At 44.9% G+C, this 17,090-nt stretch overlaps 1 protein-coding gene across 4 annotated transcripts in view; it reads left to right on the forward strand.

Moving 5' to 3' along the window:
- The window catches only part of SERGEF (secretion regulating guanine nucleotide exchange factor), a 229,385-nt gene that overhangs the window by 133,781 nt on the left and 78,514 nt on the right, over positions 1-17,090 (forward strand). For 3 of the 4 annotated variants that reach the window (XM_043901778.1, XM_043901769.1, XM_043901751.1), the window contains 2 exons: positions 9,091-9,127; positions 12,038-12,188. In XM_043901778.1, the coding sequence (XP_043757713.1) occupies positions 9,091-9,127; positions 12,038-12,188 (188 nt within the window). The remainder of the gene's footprint in view (positions 1-9,090; positions 9,128-12,037; positions 12,189-17,090) is intronic. The other variant, XM_043901762.1, reaches the window with a different exon arrangement.

The raw sequence follows: 17,090 nt of genomic DNA on the forward strand, positions 1-17,090 counted from the left end.
TAATTGTGTATATTATATTCTAATTAACTAGACATTTCTCAAGTCCTCTCCTTATCTGGCAGTAAGTAATTGTTGAAAAAAGGAAATGAACTGTTCATAGTGAACATATGCCAGTTCCAAGTACTTATAGTTTCCTTTTACATGTTCTCCAAATTATATATTTTATGTTTTGGAGAGATGTCTGCAGAACAGGGTCAAACTCAAAGTGAATTCTATTCTGTAGAAGTTGGGATGGGGTGTGAAAGGGTTTTAGGATGTATGAGATTCACTTGTTTGTTACCATCCCATCTTAAAGTTGAGGGAACTGAAATCCAGAGAGGTGAAGAGATTTGCCCAAGGTCCTATGACAAGGAGGTGGCAGTGCAAGGACTCAAAATCCAGATCTTCTGGTTCCAAGCTCTTCCCACTACCCTACACTGCCTAGGGAGATATGCCCTACCTCCACACCCTAATTATTAACAGTAGAAAGGAGGTTTGACAAAAGCCAACTTTAATCAAGGCAAGTGGTAGGGTTTGAGAGAAGACAGATCTTTTAAGGGCTGAGATGATCTGGGAGACTTCGTCCAGGCAGTGAGTTTTGAACTGGGCCTTGTAAAGTTGGTAGGTTCAGAATGGTATGGAGAAGGGAGAATGGTGCAAATAATGGTGCAAAAGAGGGAAAACACAGAGATTTCCCCAGGGACAGAGAAGAGACTAGCGTTGCTGGGTTAGTGGGTTTATGTAGGAAAGGAGTGGGGGATCAAGTGTGGTAGGAAGTTGGAGGCTTTGAGAACATGAAAACTTAAAAAACTTCTTTTTAAATCAGATCATGGTAGGATGGCGAGAAGAGAGCTTGAGAGGCAGCTCTCAAAAGCTTCCAAGTTGGAGTGGAAAGGACTGAACTAAGATGGTAGCAGCTAAAAAAATCAAAACATGGAGAAGACAGAATTAACAGGCTCTTGAGACAGCGTAGGAGAGAGATAAAGGAGTCAGAGAGCTGTTAGTCACTTGAGAGTTTGAGCCTTAATGCCTGGGGCAGTCTGGTACCAGAAGAGGGGCAGGATGTGTAGCGGGTAAAGCTTACAGGCTTTGGATCAAGGCTCACCTGGTAAATAGCCCAGTGTGACTTATTGAACTTCTCTGAGTGTGTTTGCTGACCTGTTAGAAGATTGATCCCCACTTCCAATAGTAGCTGGGAGGATGCAGCTTTTCAAGTAAAGTGAAATTCCATAATATCACATGTTTGGCATCCAGGCACTTAACAAACTTTAGCTCTCTTCCTCCTTACCCAAACCTCTCCAAGTGGACCTAGTTTAGGGTTCCTTTTCTTAGGTATCAGTCAGTCAGTTCAGTCGTTCAGTCGTGTCGGACTCTTTGTGACCCCATGGACTGCAGGACCCCAGGCTTCCCTGTCCATCACCAACTCCCAGAGCTTGCTCAAACTCATGTCCATCAAGACGGTGATGCCATCCAACCATCTCATCCTTTGTCGTCCCCTTCTCCTCCTGCCTTCAATATTTCCCAGCACCAGGGTCTTGTCCAATGAATCAGTTCTTTGCATTAGGTGGCCTATTCTTAGGTATAGATTGTGCAAAAGGAGGGAGAATGGATACATGTATATGGATGACTGAGTCCCTTGGCTGTTCACCTGAAACTATCACAACATTGTTGGTCAGCTGTATCCTGACACAAAACAAAAAGTTCAAAACGAAAAAAAAAAATAGTCTATTTAAAAAACAAAAGAAAGAAAAATAGGCTTTGCAGGGTGAATGCGTTCTTCCTTCCCTGGATTTTGAGGTGGACGACAAGCTGAAACCTCTGGGCCCAGAGGTCTCATTTTTTTGGCCTCCTTTGACATCTAGGCTTCAGTCAAAAGTTGACGCCCCCACAAAGGCAGTTAGAGATGTCTTTGTAAGGGTAGGTGCTTCCAGAAACAAGCAACCGCGCTGCCGCTCTGCTGTCACCAAGGACCTCCTTTGAAGCTTTTTCTGAGCCTAGTGGTAAAACGCCTTTGACTGACAGGACTGCAGTTGCTGTAAAACATGCCCAGCCTCCCAGCCTGCTTTTCTAACAGGTTTGGAAATTCTGGTTTGTCTTCCTTGAGTTGTATGCAGATGGTAGCTGGGCTAGGGCAGAATTTAGCAAAGGCTGCGCTGAGGCGCCCATTCCCTTCCCTGTTAACCCGTTAATCCCAGCCGGCGCGAGGCTGCCGTTCTGGAACTGCTTGCCAGTCTGTTCTTTCTCCGGACGGGGCGGCGCTGGCCTAGAACGTGCGGGGCCGGGGCCGTACCGCCGAAGCTCTCCTTCCGCAGAGTACCCTACGGAGTGGAGGCCCCGCCCGCCGGCCGTCACGTGCGTCTACACGTGCGCCTTGTTGCCATGGCATCGGCCGGCGCCCAGGCCCACTGGCGTGAGGCAGAACCAATCAGTAGGCCCGTCACGCTGCTGCGCGCCAGGGTGGTCCCTGAGCTGCCGCCTCGCTGTTGGGAGATCCTCCCGCTGAGGATGGACCCTGGATAGTGACGGGGACCACCCTTGGGGTTGGTCTGGCCTCTGCCTGGTTTCCCCCATTGGAATCTCAGTGCTTCTTTCCCTGCGTCTGGTCGCAACCCGCCCTACTCTGGTTTCCCTGATCAAAGTGTGCGGAGTGGAGCAGCCTGGTGGGGTTCCCCGCTATCTTCCACAAATCTTTGTTGCCATTTTACAGCCAAGTCCCCTGAGAGAAAGCCCTGGAACAGCCCTTGATCGAGGTAAATCTAGATCTACCAGAGGTGATACTCGTAACCCCAGGCAGATGTTTGAGCCTTGTAAATCTGGGGCTCTCCCAGCATAAGATCTCTTGAAAATTGACACAGGGTTGCCAGATGTGAGAACATGCTACCTGGCACTAGGAAGGGTTTAGATAGTTAACAGGACAAAAAGGTTGAAGGAGAATGAGCACAGAATCCAGCACCCCCACCAGCTGTAAGACACTGATCAGTTACCTCACCTCTCTGAACCCCAATTGCCTCATTTGTAAAGCGGTTGTAACAAAAGAATTTTAGATTCGGTTTCAGTTTAAATGAAATAATATAGGCAAAGCAGTTAGCCAGGTTCTTGGCCATTAGCACTCAATAAGGGCCAGTCAGCAGTTTTTAGAAATGGTACAAGTGTGACGGTGGAAACTAAAGTACTCATATTCAACATTTGGCAAATATTTTCACAGTCATCTAATTTTTACTTACACTTTTAGTTATTCCTTTACTTAGCCCATTAATGTTTTAGCATCTACTGGGTGGGTGTCCACTACCAGTCAGTTCTTGCCTCAGCTCATCCCTGTCCAACTGTATTTAGTGGGATCCTTCCCCGGGGGAGTTGCGGCCTCCTTCATGAGAACTGATGGAGTCCAGCTCCACAGCGGGGGTCCTAGGAGATCTTGTCCCCATGGCAGCTGAGCCTTTGGAAGTTTTTTTCTGCAGCTCTGCCTCCTCAGGCTGAGTTGCCTGAGCAGAGCAGACCCCTCTAGTGTTTGGACTGAGTGACAGGACAACTTTCCATAAACTCCTCTGTCCCCCACTCCTCACTGTTGGGGGTGTGTGCCCCTGAATCCTGAAGGCCCCAACCAGCAAGCTGAAACCCACCCTGGAACAGCCCTGTGCTCTTGACACCCTCCCTCATCTCTCCTGTCTATCCTTCTAATATCTTTCCCTTCCTGCCTTCATGGTGCATCTCAGTGCCTTTCTGCATTTGGGCTGGCATATCCTCAGCACTAATCACACTTGTTTTGGGATCATCTCACATCTCTGGGCCCGTTATCTTTGTCTGGGCCTCTTCATGCCCTGTGCTAGGGCAATGTGGCAGACACATTACTGGGCAGGCACCCTGCTGGATCTGTGAGAGACAGAGGTGCTTAACACATGCGCAGTTCATAAGTAAACATCTTGTGGTAAGGGCCATGGTTTGTGGTGCTGTGGGAGTAGCCAGGGTCGAGCAGCTGGCTCTACTTTGAGAAGTCAGAGAAGGCTTTACCAGGAGGTAATGTGGCACTAGTGGTAAAGAACCCACCTGCCAATGCAGGAGATGTAAGAGACACAGGTTCAATCCCTGGATTGGGAAGATCCCCTGGAGAAGGAAATGGCAACCCACTCCAGTATTCTTGTCTGGGAAATCCTGTGGACAAAGGAGCCTGGCAGACTACAGTCCATGGGGTTGCAAAGAGTCGGACATGACTGAGCATACAGACTCAATGTAAACTGTCATAAAGGATTTTGCTAGATGGAGAGTAGGAGAAAGGGAAGTCGAGTCAAGGAGAATAGCATGTATAAAAGTCTGAAATTGTATGATATTCTTACAGAAAATGTAACTAGTGTGAATGGGGAAAAAGGAATATGTTACTTGGGGTTGAGAGTTCATGAGTCACAAGGCGGAAAAGTGAGGCCGGAGAGGTAAACAGGGGCCTGCTTGTGAGGACCTTGTTAGCCATGCCATGTGCTGTATGTAGACTTTGCCCTTCCAATGCTGAAATCCTGTGGCGGGTTTTCTATAGAAGTGTGACATGTGCAGGGTTATATGTAAGGAAGATGAGACTCATGGCTGTCGGGGGATGGACTGTATCATTTGTCCTCTAGCAATTCTGTCAGGCAGATGGGAGGATACATTTTTCCCCTGTACTCCTGAGAACGCTGATGCTCCAGGGGCTAAGTACCTTGCTGAAGGTCTGAGAGCCAGAAAGCAGAGGACTTAGCATTCACCTGGTTCTGACCCTGAATCTCTTTCTCCTGGGCACACTGCCATTGTTAACAGAGTCTTCTAGAAAGCTGGGCAGTGGGTAGATGCTGACAGAGGCAATGTGAAGCAAATGGCCATTGACACAGTCTTGTTGAAGGAGTGTAGCACTGGGGTTTTGTGGCCTGTGGTGTTCAGTCTCCTGACCTCTGCACCAATGCGCAGACAGCAAGAAACATCAGGGAGCTTTGAGCTTCAAGCACTACATTGCCTTGACAAAATCCATTCATCACTGTCTCGCTCATTAATTCACAGCAGCATCTGCTGCCTGATGCTGGCGTTTGTCAGTGACTTGTTTCTGGAAGCCCCTGGTCTTCAAGGCTGGTCAGATCTGCAGCCCGCAGCCTCAGGGTGAGCCCTGGCAGTCAGAGGCAGGACCTTTCTGCCTGCATTTACAAAATGAAATAACTTCATTTTTAAAAAAAAATAAAGGTAGTGTAACCTGGCATTATAGAACATGAGCTTGGAGATAGACAAACCTGGCTTTTAGTTCTATGACTGCCACTTAGCAAGCTAGGAAGTTATGAATATATATGAACCTCAGTTCTCTTCTCTCTGAAATGAGCAAAGTCAAACCTACCTAAAAGATTACTCTTATGGGTAAGGTGAGATAGTGTTTATAAAGTGTCTTGGCATGACACCTGACAAATATGAGTCCTCAATGTATGGTGGCTTTAATTTCAAACATTTAAAGAATGTTTGAAAAATAGAGAATTAGAAGAAAAAAAATCTTAATAATCTTACTACCATGATACAACTACCTTTATAATTTAGTTAATTATTTCCTTCAAATTTTTTATCCCTACTATTTCAGAGCATGTCAGATTTTATAGCATATTTATTTTATAGCCAAGAGCCTTTTTTTTTTTTTTTTACTCTTCTGTGGTGGGAACTGCATTATATTTATTTTTCTTATTTTTACTAGATAATTTTTCTGATTATTAAAATTGTGTACAAAATTTAAAGAGCATAGAAGAAGACAATGGGAAAACCATACTCGTCAGTTCAGTTCAGTTCAGCCGCTCAGTTGTGTCCGACTCTCTGTGACCCCACGGACCACAGTACGCCAGGCCTCGTTGTCTATCACCAACTCCTGGAGTTTACCCAAACTCATGTCCATTGAGTCGGTGGTGCCATCCAACCATCTCATCCTCTGTTGTCTCCTTCTCCCACCTTCAGTCTTTCCCAGCATCAGGGTCTTTTCAACCCTTAACCCAGCTCTTTGCATCAGGTGGCCAAAGTATTGGAGTTTCAGCTTCAACATCAGTCCTTCCAGTGAACACTCAGGACTGACCTCCTTTAGGATGGACTGGTTGGATCTCCTTGCAGTCCAAGGGACTCTTAAAGAGTCTTCTTCAACACCACAGTTCAAAAGCATCAGTTCTTTGGTGCTCAGCTTTCTTTATAGTCCAACTCTCACATCCATACATGACTATTGGAAAAACCATAGCCTTGACGAGATGGACCTTTGTTGGCAAAGTAGTGTCTCTGCCTTTTAATATGCTGAATAGGTTGGTCATAGCTTTTCTTCCAGGGATCAAGCATCTTTTAATTTCATGGCTGCAGTCACCATCTGCAGTGATTTTGGAGCCCCAAAAAATAGTCAGCCACTGTTTCCACTGTTTCCCCATCTATCTGCCATGAAATGATGGGACCAGATGCCATGATCTTAGTTTTCTGAATGTTGAGCTTTAAGCCAACTTTTTCACTCTCCTCTTTCACTTTCTTCAAGAGGCTCTTTAGTTCTTCTCATTTTCTGCCATAAGGGTGGTGTCATCTGCATATCTGAGGTTATTGATATTTCTCCCGGCAATGTTGATTCCAGCTTGTGCTTCATCCAGCCCAGCGTTTCTCATGATGTACTCTGCATATAAGTTAAATAAGCAGGGTGACAATAAACAGCCTTTGACTTACTCCTTTCCCAATTTGAAACCAGTCTGTTGTTCTATGTCCAGTTTTAACTATTGCTTCCTGACCTGCATACAGATTTCTCAATAAGGCCAGGTGGTCTGCTATTCCATCTCTTTCAGAATTTTCCACACTTTATTGTGATCCACACAGTCAAAGGCTTTGGCATAGTCATACTCATACATAATGCCCCTCTTATCCTTATTCTTATCCTTACCCTTACCATATCCTTACCCTTATCCTTAACCCAGAGGCTATCACCATTAAATTTTTGGAATAACACCTTCCAGTCTTTTATTCATGTTTTATTATAGGGTTGAGATCATATTACATATATAGTTTTTATGTAGTTTTTCAGTTCATAGGATATCACACATATTTTCCTTTACTGTAAGCATCGTTTTCCAAGGCTGCATAATAATTTCCAAGTCATCAGATGGCTCTACTGTAATAACATAGAATTCTCCTATTGTTAGACATCTAAGTTTGTTCCTAATTCTTCAATCTAAGTAGCCTCCTATGACAAAACCTAGGGAACCAGCTTCAGTAACCAGGAAGCATATGATGAACTTGTGCTGTGTGTATGGCCTGGGTGAGGCCTAGGGGGACCCCTCAGATAAATCAGATACAGAGCCTGCCTCAGAGGAGCTCAGAGACTAGTCACCCTGGAAATATTTAATATCCAGGTACTTCTTGCCAGACAACGTCAGGGAATCCAACTAAACATGGGTAGCCCTCTTTCCTGAGGAAACTAAGATCCTGGACCCATAAGTTTTACAAAGGAAAAAGCCTGAGAAGCCTGGCTGCCCCTTCTCACTTGAAGTGAAGTGAAAGTCGTTCAGTCATGTCCATCTCTTTGCGACTCCATGGACTTAGTCCATGGACTTCTCCAGGCTAGAATGCTGGAGTGGGTAGCCTTTCCCTTCTTCAGGTGATCTTCCCAACCCAGGGATCGAACCCAGGTCTCCTGCATTGCAGGCAGATTCTTTATCAGCCGAGCCACCAGGCCTGCCATACTCAAACGTCTTTTGAGCCTGTTACCTTGACTGTCAGGGGCCTGTGCTAGTTACCCTTGAATATCACTGCCAAGTGGTTTTTCACTGGAAAAGAGTAAGAAGTTACAGCACCAGGAGAGTATGAGAATGAGGGAATCAGAGAGGCTCTAGTCTTAATTTAGACACACACACACACTTCCACTGGCATCTGATGCAAGTTATATTTCCTCTTCTTAAGCCTGTTTTCTCCACGTCATGCGAAAGATTGGACTAGGTGATCTCCAGGGCTCTTCCAGTTGACATTCCATAAGTACCTGAAGCCCTTTTTCTTGCCAGGAGCTAAAGTAAGCATCACAATAAAAGTCACAGGATCTTCTCCAGAGTGTAGAGTTCCTTTTAATTAGGATCTGGGGGACAATTTATGCTCTTATTTTCCCAATCACTTCCTTCTGGTAGCATTTGGGACGTGCGGAGACTGAGAGGCAAAAAACAGCTTTCACTGGGTGCAGCACTGGATTCAGAACCTCAAATGATTGCCTCTTCGGTATTTGTTCTTTCATTCATTTTCTCTGAGCCCCAGGCCTTGTGCAGTCCATCTGTGTAGTAGTGCAGAGGGGAATGAGACATAGCGCTGTCTTCAGGACACACACAGTCTAGTGAGGAAATGGGAAAAAATGTAAATGACAAGATGATTGCTGCAGTAGGGATACATATAAATTGCCTAACGGAAGGAGTGCTTCAGTCAGCTAGAATCAGTAGCAAGGGAGTGTCTGGATGCTTTGAAATGTTAAAGGATGAAAAGAAGTTTTCTAGGTAGGCAGCTCAGGAGAGGGCCTGCAGAGAAGAGCAGCAGCATGTGTGAAGGCCTGGAGGTGTGAGAGAGCATGTGTCAGAGAGCTGCAGGTGGTTTGTGTGGCTGGAAGGTAGAAGGGAGAGTGAGCAGATGGGCAGAAGTCAAGCGTCTTCCCTTGGGCAAGTCTGTTTCCACTGAATTCTTTGCTCATTTTATCATTCCAGGCCAGAGTGATGGACTTTTTAGCTCAGTTTTTCAGAACTGTCATTTGTATTGCCTTATATTTTCTTTTTTTTTTTTTTTTACAGTAACACATGCCCATTATAGAAAGTTGAAAAATACAGAAAAAAGTATAAAGAATAAAGGATTAAAAAAAAAAATCACTTATGGTCTCTGCCTACAAGCAAATACATTAGCATTGTGGTGTATTTCCATTCAATATTTTTTTATTTTTTCACTTTTTCTTTTTATGGAATTGTGAGTGTATTGTAGTTATAGTCTTTTGTTCATTGGGCCCCTTTCTACTTCCTAAAATTTGCTCAAAAAATGTATGTTAATATCCTTAAAAATAACTCTGATCATAAAACATAATGGCTTAAATAAATTTTCTATTTATATCTACAATATAACTTATTTTATTTCTTTTTAAAGATCTCCTGTGGCTCAGAGCATAATCTGGCGGTGATTGGTAAGTAATTTGTGTCCTGATAACTGCATTTATTCTGAAACTCACAGGCAGAACTGGAGGACTCTTGGTTAAGCAAAGGCCAACATATGTGTGTGTGTATGTTGGGGAGATTCTGGGAAATGGAAGTATTTAGTTGACCAAGGCTTTGCTAGAAGCCCTTTTTCTAAAATTTCTATTCATATTATTGACCATCTAAAAAGGTACCAGAGCTAGCCTCCCTGCTTCAGGAAGAGGCATTTTGGGGGAAATTAAAGATCTTACAGGTTGAGGGCATCATGTGCAGAAAGCCGAACCTAGGAGGGGAAGAGGATTGCGCTGCTCCTGGCTCTTGAGTCAGTCCTTTGCACCGAGTTCTTTCCTCTTACTTGGCTCTTTCTTTGAAGACGGGGGGTGGGGCGGCTTGGCCCACTGCTTTCCCTCCTTGTGTTTCATGGCACTCAGGAACTCCCAAGCCTCTGATCAATTGATGTTTCTTCTGATTGACTGTTGATAACCAAGGTTCACTGGTTTTATAATCAGGCCTGTGAGTAATTCCTTCAAAAACCTTTCTCGTTACTTCCACAGGTAGACTCAGTCAGTAGGTTAGAGAGACCGTGTAGAGCCTGGCTATCTGAATTCAATGCAGGCTTCTACTTATTAGCTGTGTGACCCCAGACAAGGTGCTTAAGTCTCCATGCCTCATCTTTCTCATTTTTAAAACGGGAAGGGCAATGGCATCTTGGGGTTGTTGGGGCTGAGGGTTAAAGGAGTTGTTGTGAGGGTTAAAGGAGTTGATATGTGTATAGCACTTAGAATAGCACTTAGCTCCTAGTAGGGGTTTTAGAAGTGTTAGTTGATGTTATCTAATATCATTAGTTCAAATAATTGCCCCCATCTTTAGGTCCCCCATCTGTGAAATGGAGCAGTTAAAACAGAAAACCAAGTTCCCTCCAGCCCCAATATTTTATTTTTAAGAATATTTTAATATTTATTTATTTATTTATTTTAAGGATATTTTAAAATTGGAGTATAAGTGCTTTACAGTGCTGTGTTAGTTTCTGCTATACGGCAGTATCAATCAGCTATAAATATACATATATCCCTTCCCTCTTGAGCCTCCCTCTCACCCCCTCCATCTCACCCTTTTAGGCCATCACAGCCCGATATCTCAGGGCTCTATTACAACCCCATTGCCGTCTGCTTTGAGTAGGTGATGTCTGTTCTGTGAACATCCCTCTCCCAGCCTCTGAATCTCAGCTTCTGAAGGGCAAGGCCCCTGCGTTTTCCTTTTGTTTCCTGCTTATTTGCAGCACCCCAAGCGGTGCCTGGCACTCAGCAGAAACTCAAGCACTGTTTTCTGGATTAAGCTAGACTGGCTGGCTCAGCTGCCTGGGGTGGCAGTTTGAAGTGCTCCCTCGCAGGCCCGAATGAGATGTGCAAGAAGGCAGAACCAAGGACAGCAGAGGAGGTGGGCAGCCAGCCAGCAGAGGGGGGTGGACGGGGAGGAAAGGGGCTGGAGTCAGAGAGGGGGTGAGAAAATGTAACAGCAAACCTGGGTGCTTTGCAACACCAGATACTTTATACTGGAATTGCTCCAGCCTGGGTGTAATTAAGACAAGCTAATCAAATAATCAGAGGCAGTGCCTAGGATGTTGCTACTGCTGCTGTCACTGGACTGGAAGAGAGGTTGGCTTCTTCTGGGACCAGCACAAACAATAAGATTGCAGGGAATCTAAACACAAAAAAGAACAAAATACAGCTGACGGAGGGGGCTGGAGCCAGCAGGGTGGCAGGCAGAGCCGACAGGCAGCCTAGGGCTGTAGACAGAGCACAGACTCTGCAGGCAGACAGCCTTGGTTTAAACTGACTCCATCTCTGTGTGAGCTTCCATTTTTTCCTCATCTGTGTAATGGGGATAATTCCACCTTGCAGGATTGTTGTTGTGAGGATTAGAGAAAGTAATATATCTGAAGTACCTGGTAGTATATAGGAGATGTGTAAGTAATAAAGTAATAATTCCATTTCTTTTTCAGTTCTCTTGGTCAGGGTGGGGAGAGGGGAAAGTCACTTGTTAGTGTAACTGTTCCAGTGAAGTAATTCTTGGTTGGGAGAGAGAAATGATGACATTCTGGAAAGGTGTGTCTAGCATTCCTACCCAAGTGAGGAAGACAGCAGAGCCAGTGGGAGAGCAGGGTATGGCATACTGGTGAACTCCTTGAGGGCAAACCTCTTATTTTCCGTTTTGTTCCCAAAGCCTGGGGCTGACTCACAGTCTGCTGAATGAATGGTTCCAGAGTCAGGACTCTGGACATGTACACCTGCCTGTGTGTGAGCTGGGATCAGAGGCTGAGCGCCCCTGGGGGCATGATGCCTTCAGTGGGTGCCCGGCAGGGTGCAAGCTGAGCAGCAGGAAGCAAAGAGAAGTCTCCTGCGAGCCCTGGCAGGAGGCCAGCAAGAGGGAGACATGCTGGAGGAGCAGAGTTCCTACCAGCTAGATGCCTGGCTCTCACTGCCGGCTCCCCTCTCCGCCCTCCTGCCCCTGCTGCCTTTGAGTGGACTTCCCTGCCTTCAGTCTCACCCCCGAGATCCAGCCTCTCCATGACTGGTGCTGGGTCACACAGGTGATAAGCACAAAACAGTTACAGAATAAGCTGGAGCAGAATATAGAGAAGCCACACTTTGCTCCAGGGGAGAAGAAACACATCAAACTGGAAGGGAAGGGGAAGGGAGATGGTTGAAACAATGTAACTCAGGCCCTACTCTGTCTTAGAATGCACAAGACTCCACAAAGCCTATTTGCTGTACCCACTTCATTGAGAAGAAAACTGAGACTCAGAGGGGAAACAGGTTTCTCAGGGATAAGTAGCAGTAGATGACAGCACTCTGTGCCTGACTTCCAAGAATGCTTCTTTGACTCTCTCATATCCTCAGGGCCAAGGAGGATGGGGAGTGGCGAAGAGCAGAGATGCTGGGGTCCTATCTCCTGGATTCAAATCTTGGCTCCTGTGCTTATGAGCCATGTAGCCTTGTATATGAATGGCTTAGCCTCTCTCTGTCTTTTAAAAAAAATTTTGATTGAAAGGTAAGTACTTGACAATATTGTGATGGTTTTTGCCATACATCGTTATGAGTTGGCCATAGGTACAATGTGTCCCCTCCAGCCTGAACCCCCCTCCCTGCTCCCTCCCCGCCCTATCCCTTCAGGTTTTCACAGTGCACTGACTTTGGGTGCCCTGTGTCACATGTCAAACTCATACCGGTTATCTCTTTAACATATTGTAATGTGTACGGTTCAATGCTATTCTCTCAAACCATCCCACCCTCCCCTTCTCCCTCTGAGTCTAAAAATCCATTCTTTATGTCTTTGTCTCCTTTGCTGTCCTGCACGTAGGATTGTTGGTACCATCTTTCTAGATCCCATATATGTGTGTTAATATATGGTATTTATCTTCTTCTTTCTGACTAACTTCACTCTGTATAGTAGGCTCTACATTAATCCACGTTTTTAGAACTGACTCAAATGCATTCATTTTTATAGCTGAGTAATATTCCATTGTGTATATGTACCACAACCTCCTTATCCATGTATCTGCCAGTAGACATCTAGGTTGCTTCCATGTCCTGGCTATTATAAATAGTGCTGCAGTGAACACTGGGGTACATGTCTTTTTCAGTTCTGGTTTCCTCAGGGTACTCTCTGTCTTGACTGCCTCACCTGGAAGATCATATTATTGACCTCATGGTGGTGTTATATAAAGTGCTGACAGTGCCCGACACAAAAATAAAGGCTCAGTAAATGTTAGCTGGTGTTGGTGTTGCTTTTATTATATGTTGAGAATGTAATTTAAGGAAGTAACAGTAAGATGACTGTAAGAAGGTTGAAGCTCATGGTAGGAATTCCAGAAAGTGGAGAGAGAAGTGTCTCCCTCACCTAGGGTGTCAGGGTCCCGGATCTCAGCAGTGCGGCAGATTGGATTTGTAAGCGGCAGCCTGGGTACACATATCTGAGGGATCTTGAAACCCCAACAGACCCGGAAAGAGTGCCAGCCCAGCTTGGCTGCATGTCAGGGTTCTGCTGTTCGCCGTCCCAGACAGGGACTGGGGCCCTGCGTGTTCCAGCCTGGGAGAAGCCCCGCAGCAGCCACATTAGCTCCTTAAACGGAAAGCGTTAGTTGCTCAGTTGTGTTCTACTCTTTGCAACCCTATGAAACTGTAGCCCGTCAGGCTCCTCTGTCCATGGAATTCTCTGGAACATTGGAGTGGGTAGCCATTCTCTTCTCCAGGGGATCCTCCTGACCCAGGGATCAAACTGGAGTCTCCCGCATTGCAGGCAGATTCTTTACCATCTGAGCCACTGGGAAAGCCCATGAAGTCAAAGCATCAATGATTCAACTCTGCTTCTTCATTTGCTTCCGGGTTTCTTTGTTTCTCCTTTTGCAATTTGGTTTGGTTCTTTCCTTAGTTTTCCAATGAGGTTTCTCTTGACCTGGGCTCTGTTTGCCGCAAGGTTCTCCCCCTGGCTAGAGAGGATGGGGAGGCAGGGCAGGCTCCCGTACTAGACCGAGGAAGGTCATCTGGAGCTCAGAGTAGACAAACTCAGTGACAGGAAGGAAGAGCGGAAGCCATTGGCCGTGGCCGGCCTGGCCCCTCTCTAGCTGTGTGCCTTGTGCAATCGTTCCTCCTCACTGAGCCTGATTCCTCATCTGTAAAACCAGCATCACAATACCCAACCCTAAAAGTTATTTTTCCAAATGGCACAGGTGTGTCAGGCGCCTGCCCAGTGCCTGTCGCAGCATAGGTGCTCAGCGGGTGAACTTGGCAGGTTCACGAGTTCAGCTGCTTGCTTGCTTGCTCCCTTTCATTTCACCCAGGATTCCCCTCCACATTCTGACGAAGCTGGCCAGCTCCCCTTCGTGGGTGTAGGTGAGGTGAGCAGGAGTGAGATGAGGGCATGTGGCCGCCACTTGCTCGGAGGATCCCTGGCTGCCAGGGGCAGGCGTCCCAGGCCAAGCTGTCTTTGGGGCCCTCACCTCTGTGTCTGGCTGAATTGGTTCCAGCTGTTTCCCTTCCCCTTGGGAGCGGCTTATTTTGGCTTGAATGGGCAATTTGTTTGCCTTTTCTCCTGATGTGCAGTTGTTCAGCCTCCCGTTCCTGCAGAGAAAAAAGAGCTGACTGCATTTCCTCTCTCCCACTCCATGCAGGCCCTTAGAAGGGATTTTATTGGGGGCCCTTTCCTGGAACATTCACGCATGCCAGACAGGCATTGTTAAAGGGTTAGATATTTGGCAGCAAAGTGTAGTGCCTCCTCCTCCAAGCAAAAGCAGCTCTTTTACCAAATTGGATCTATAATCTGTGCAAGCATCTTTTATTTTTTATTATTTTCCTTTCACTGGTTATTTCCAACTGGTGAACCTTTGTGCTTTTGTAATCTGTGTAGCAGAACAGCTGACTGACATGGCCTGAGACCCGTCAAGTGGGGTCATGTAGGAATTGAATCAAGAGAGCTAACTTATTTTTATTTGGCTGTAGATCTGAGAGGCAGTACCTCCAAACCCCAGGGCCTTGTCGAGATCTTCGAGACAAGGACAGACTTGTATGGTCCTGTGCACAATGGGATGGGCAGAGCGGAAATGCTTTCCTTATTTTATCCCATTTAATCCTCATACCCAATTGGTGCACGGTTGTTAACCCTGTTTTCTAGATGAGGGAATCTGAAGCTTAGGTTGAGCCGTTTGCAGCGCCAGGTCATCCAGTCAGGAGGAATCTGTGTGTCGAGTCTTTAACCTAGGCCTCTAACTCCAGAGTCTGTGGTCTCCTGCCTTCTGCTGCCTTCCTGTTTTTAAGCCCACCAGATAAGATTATTTCATCTCTTCATTTCAATATTTAGTTCTCCTTCATGTTGGCAAGTTCTGTATATTTACATTATATGCAGTCTGGTTCAGATTAAGCAGTTCTCTGCATAATAGCTAGGTAAAATTGTGACATTGATGACATTGTGTTGTTATCACACTTCCCTTTTTACCTTCTGAGATTCCCATCCCTTTTAGGATTCTTCTTCTGGTGTCCCTTCTCTTTAAAATTTTCTTTTACTTTATTTAATTTGTGAACAATTAATACATGTACATTATTTAAAACTTAAAAGGCACAAAAAGATTTAAAATGAAAAACTTCCCTCCTGCTTTATCTCCCATCTCTCCAGTGCCCCAAAACCCTTCTACTACATGTGCAGCTAATGCTATTATTAGTTTCTTCATATCCTTCTGGTTTCTTTTTGCATACATAAGTGAATGCTAAGATTTATTTTTATCTTCTCTTTTACATAAATTGTAGTATACTTTGCATGCTTTTTAGTGTCTGATTTTTTCTTTCAGTAATTGATCTGGGAGATCTTTTCATATCAGTATAAAAGCCTTTCTAGGGACTTCCCTGGTGGTCCAGTGGTTAAGAATTTGCCTTGCAGTGCAGGAGACGTGGGCACAATCCCTGGTCAGGGAACTAAGATCCCACAGGCTATGGGGCAACTAAGCCCTTGTGCCACAACTACTAAGCCCACATGCCACAACTAGAGAGTTTGTGCACTACAATGAAGATGCAAAACAGCCAAATTAAATTAATTAATTTTTAAAAAGCCTTTCTAGTTCATTATTACCACTACATAATATTCCAGTATACCTATGTACATGATTTATTTAACCAGTGCCCTGTTGATGGAGAGTTAGGTGATTTCCTGTCTTTTGCTTATTACAAGTTGTGACATTTCCAACTTCACAAGGTGAATTACCTTGTATATATATGTTGTGTGTGTATATATATGTATGTATTTCATGTTTAGGTGAGTACAGCAGTAGGATAAATTCTAGATGTAAAATTATGGTGTTAAAGAGTATTTATTATTTTGCAAGATACTGCAAAAATTGGCTTCCATAGGAATTGTACCATTTTCCACTCCCATCAGTAGTGTATGAGAGTGCCTGCTTCTGCAGCCTCCCTAATAGTGTGTTAGGAAACTTTGGAATTTTTGCCAATTTAATAGGTGAAAAACTACTCAGGGTGGTTTCGGCTTATCTTACTTTTTCAGTTGGAGTACAGTATGTAAACAGTAAAGTGCACAAATGTTAATGGTTCAGGCTGATGAGTGTTTACCTATGTATATACTTAAGAAACCACCACCCAGCACAAGATGCAAACCATTTCCAGCACCCCAGAAGGCTGCCTCCTGCTTGTTCTCAGTCGGTAACCCACCCCCAGAGGTAACCACTGTTCTGACTTCTGTTTCCAGAGATCATTTCTTCCCTGTTCTTAAACTCCTTATAAATGGCCTCATACAGCATGAATTCTTGTGTGGCTTCTTTAGTTCAACACACTGTGTCCCTTAAAACCATCCACTCTCTGTGTAGCAATCATTCTTTTTATTGATGAGTAATATGTCACTTATGAATATACTACAACTTATTAATCCATACAACTGCTGAAGAGCATTTGAATTGTTTCCAGTTTGAAAATTATGAATAAAGCTGCTATGAACATTTTTCTACATGCTTTTTGGTGAACATACACATTTGTTTCTCTTGAGAATGTAACTAAGAGTAGGATTTCAATGTTACTAGGTCATATGTATAGCATTAATAGATTCTGCTCAACAGTTTTACAAAGTAGTTGTACCAATTTATACTCCTACCAGCAACATATGAGAGTTCTAATTGTGCCATATCTTTGCCAGGTATTTTCAGTCTTATTGATTTAGGCCATTCTGCTGAGTGTGTAGTGTGGAGTCTCACTGTGATTTAATTTGCATTTTGGACTTCCCTGGTGGCTCGGATGGTAAAGCGTCTACCTACAATGCAGGAGACCCAGGTTCAGTCCCTGGGTTGGGAAGATCCTCTGGAGAAGGAAATGGCAACCCACTCCAGTACTCTAGCCTGGAAAATCCCATGGACAGAGGAGCGTGGTAGGCTACAGTCCATGGAGTCGCAAAGAGTTGGAC

The sequence above is a fragment of the Cervus elaphus genome, chromosome 1 (assembly GCF_910594005.1).
Source record: "Cervus elaphus chromosome 1, mCerEla1.1, whole genome shotgun sequence".
Lineage (NCBI taxonomy): Eukaryota > Metazoa > Chordata > Mammalia > Artiodactyla > Cervidae > Cervus > Cervus elaphus.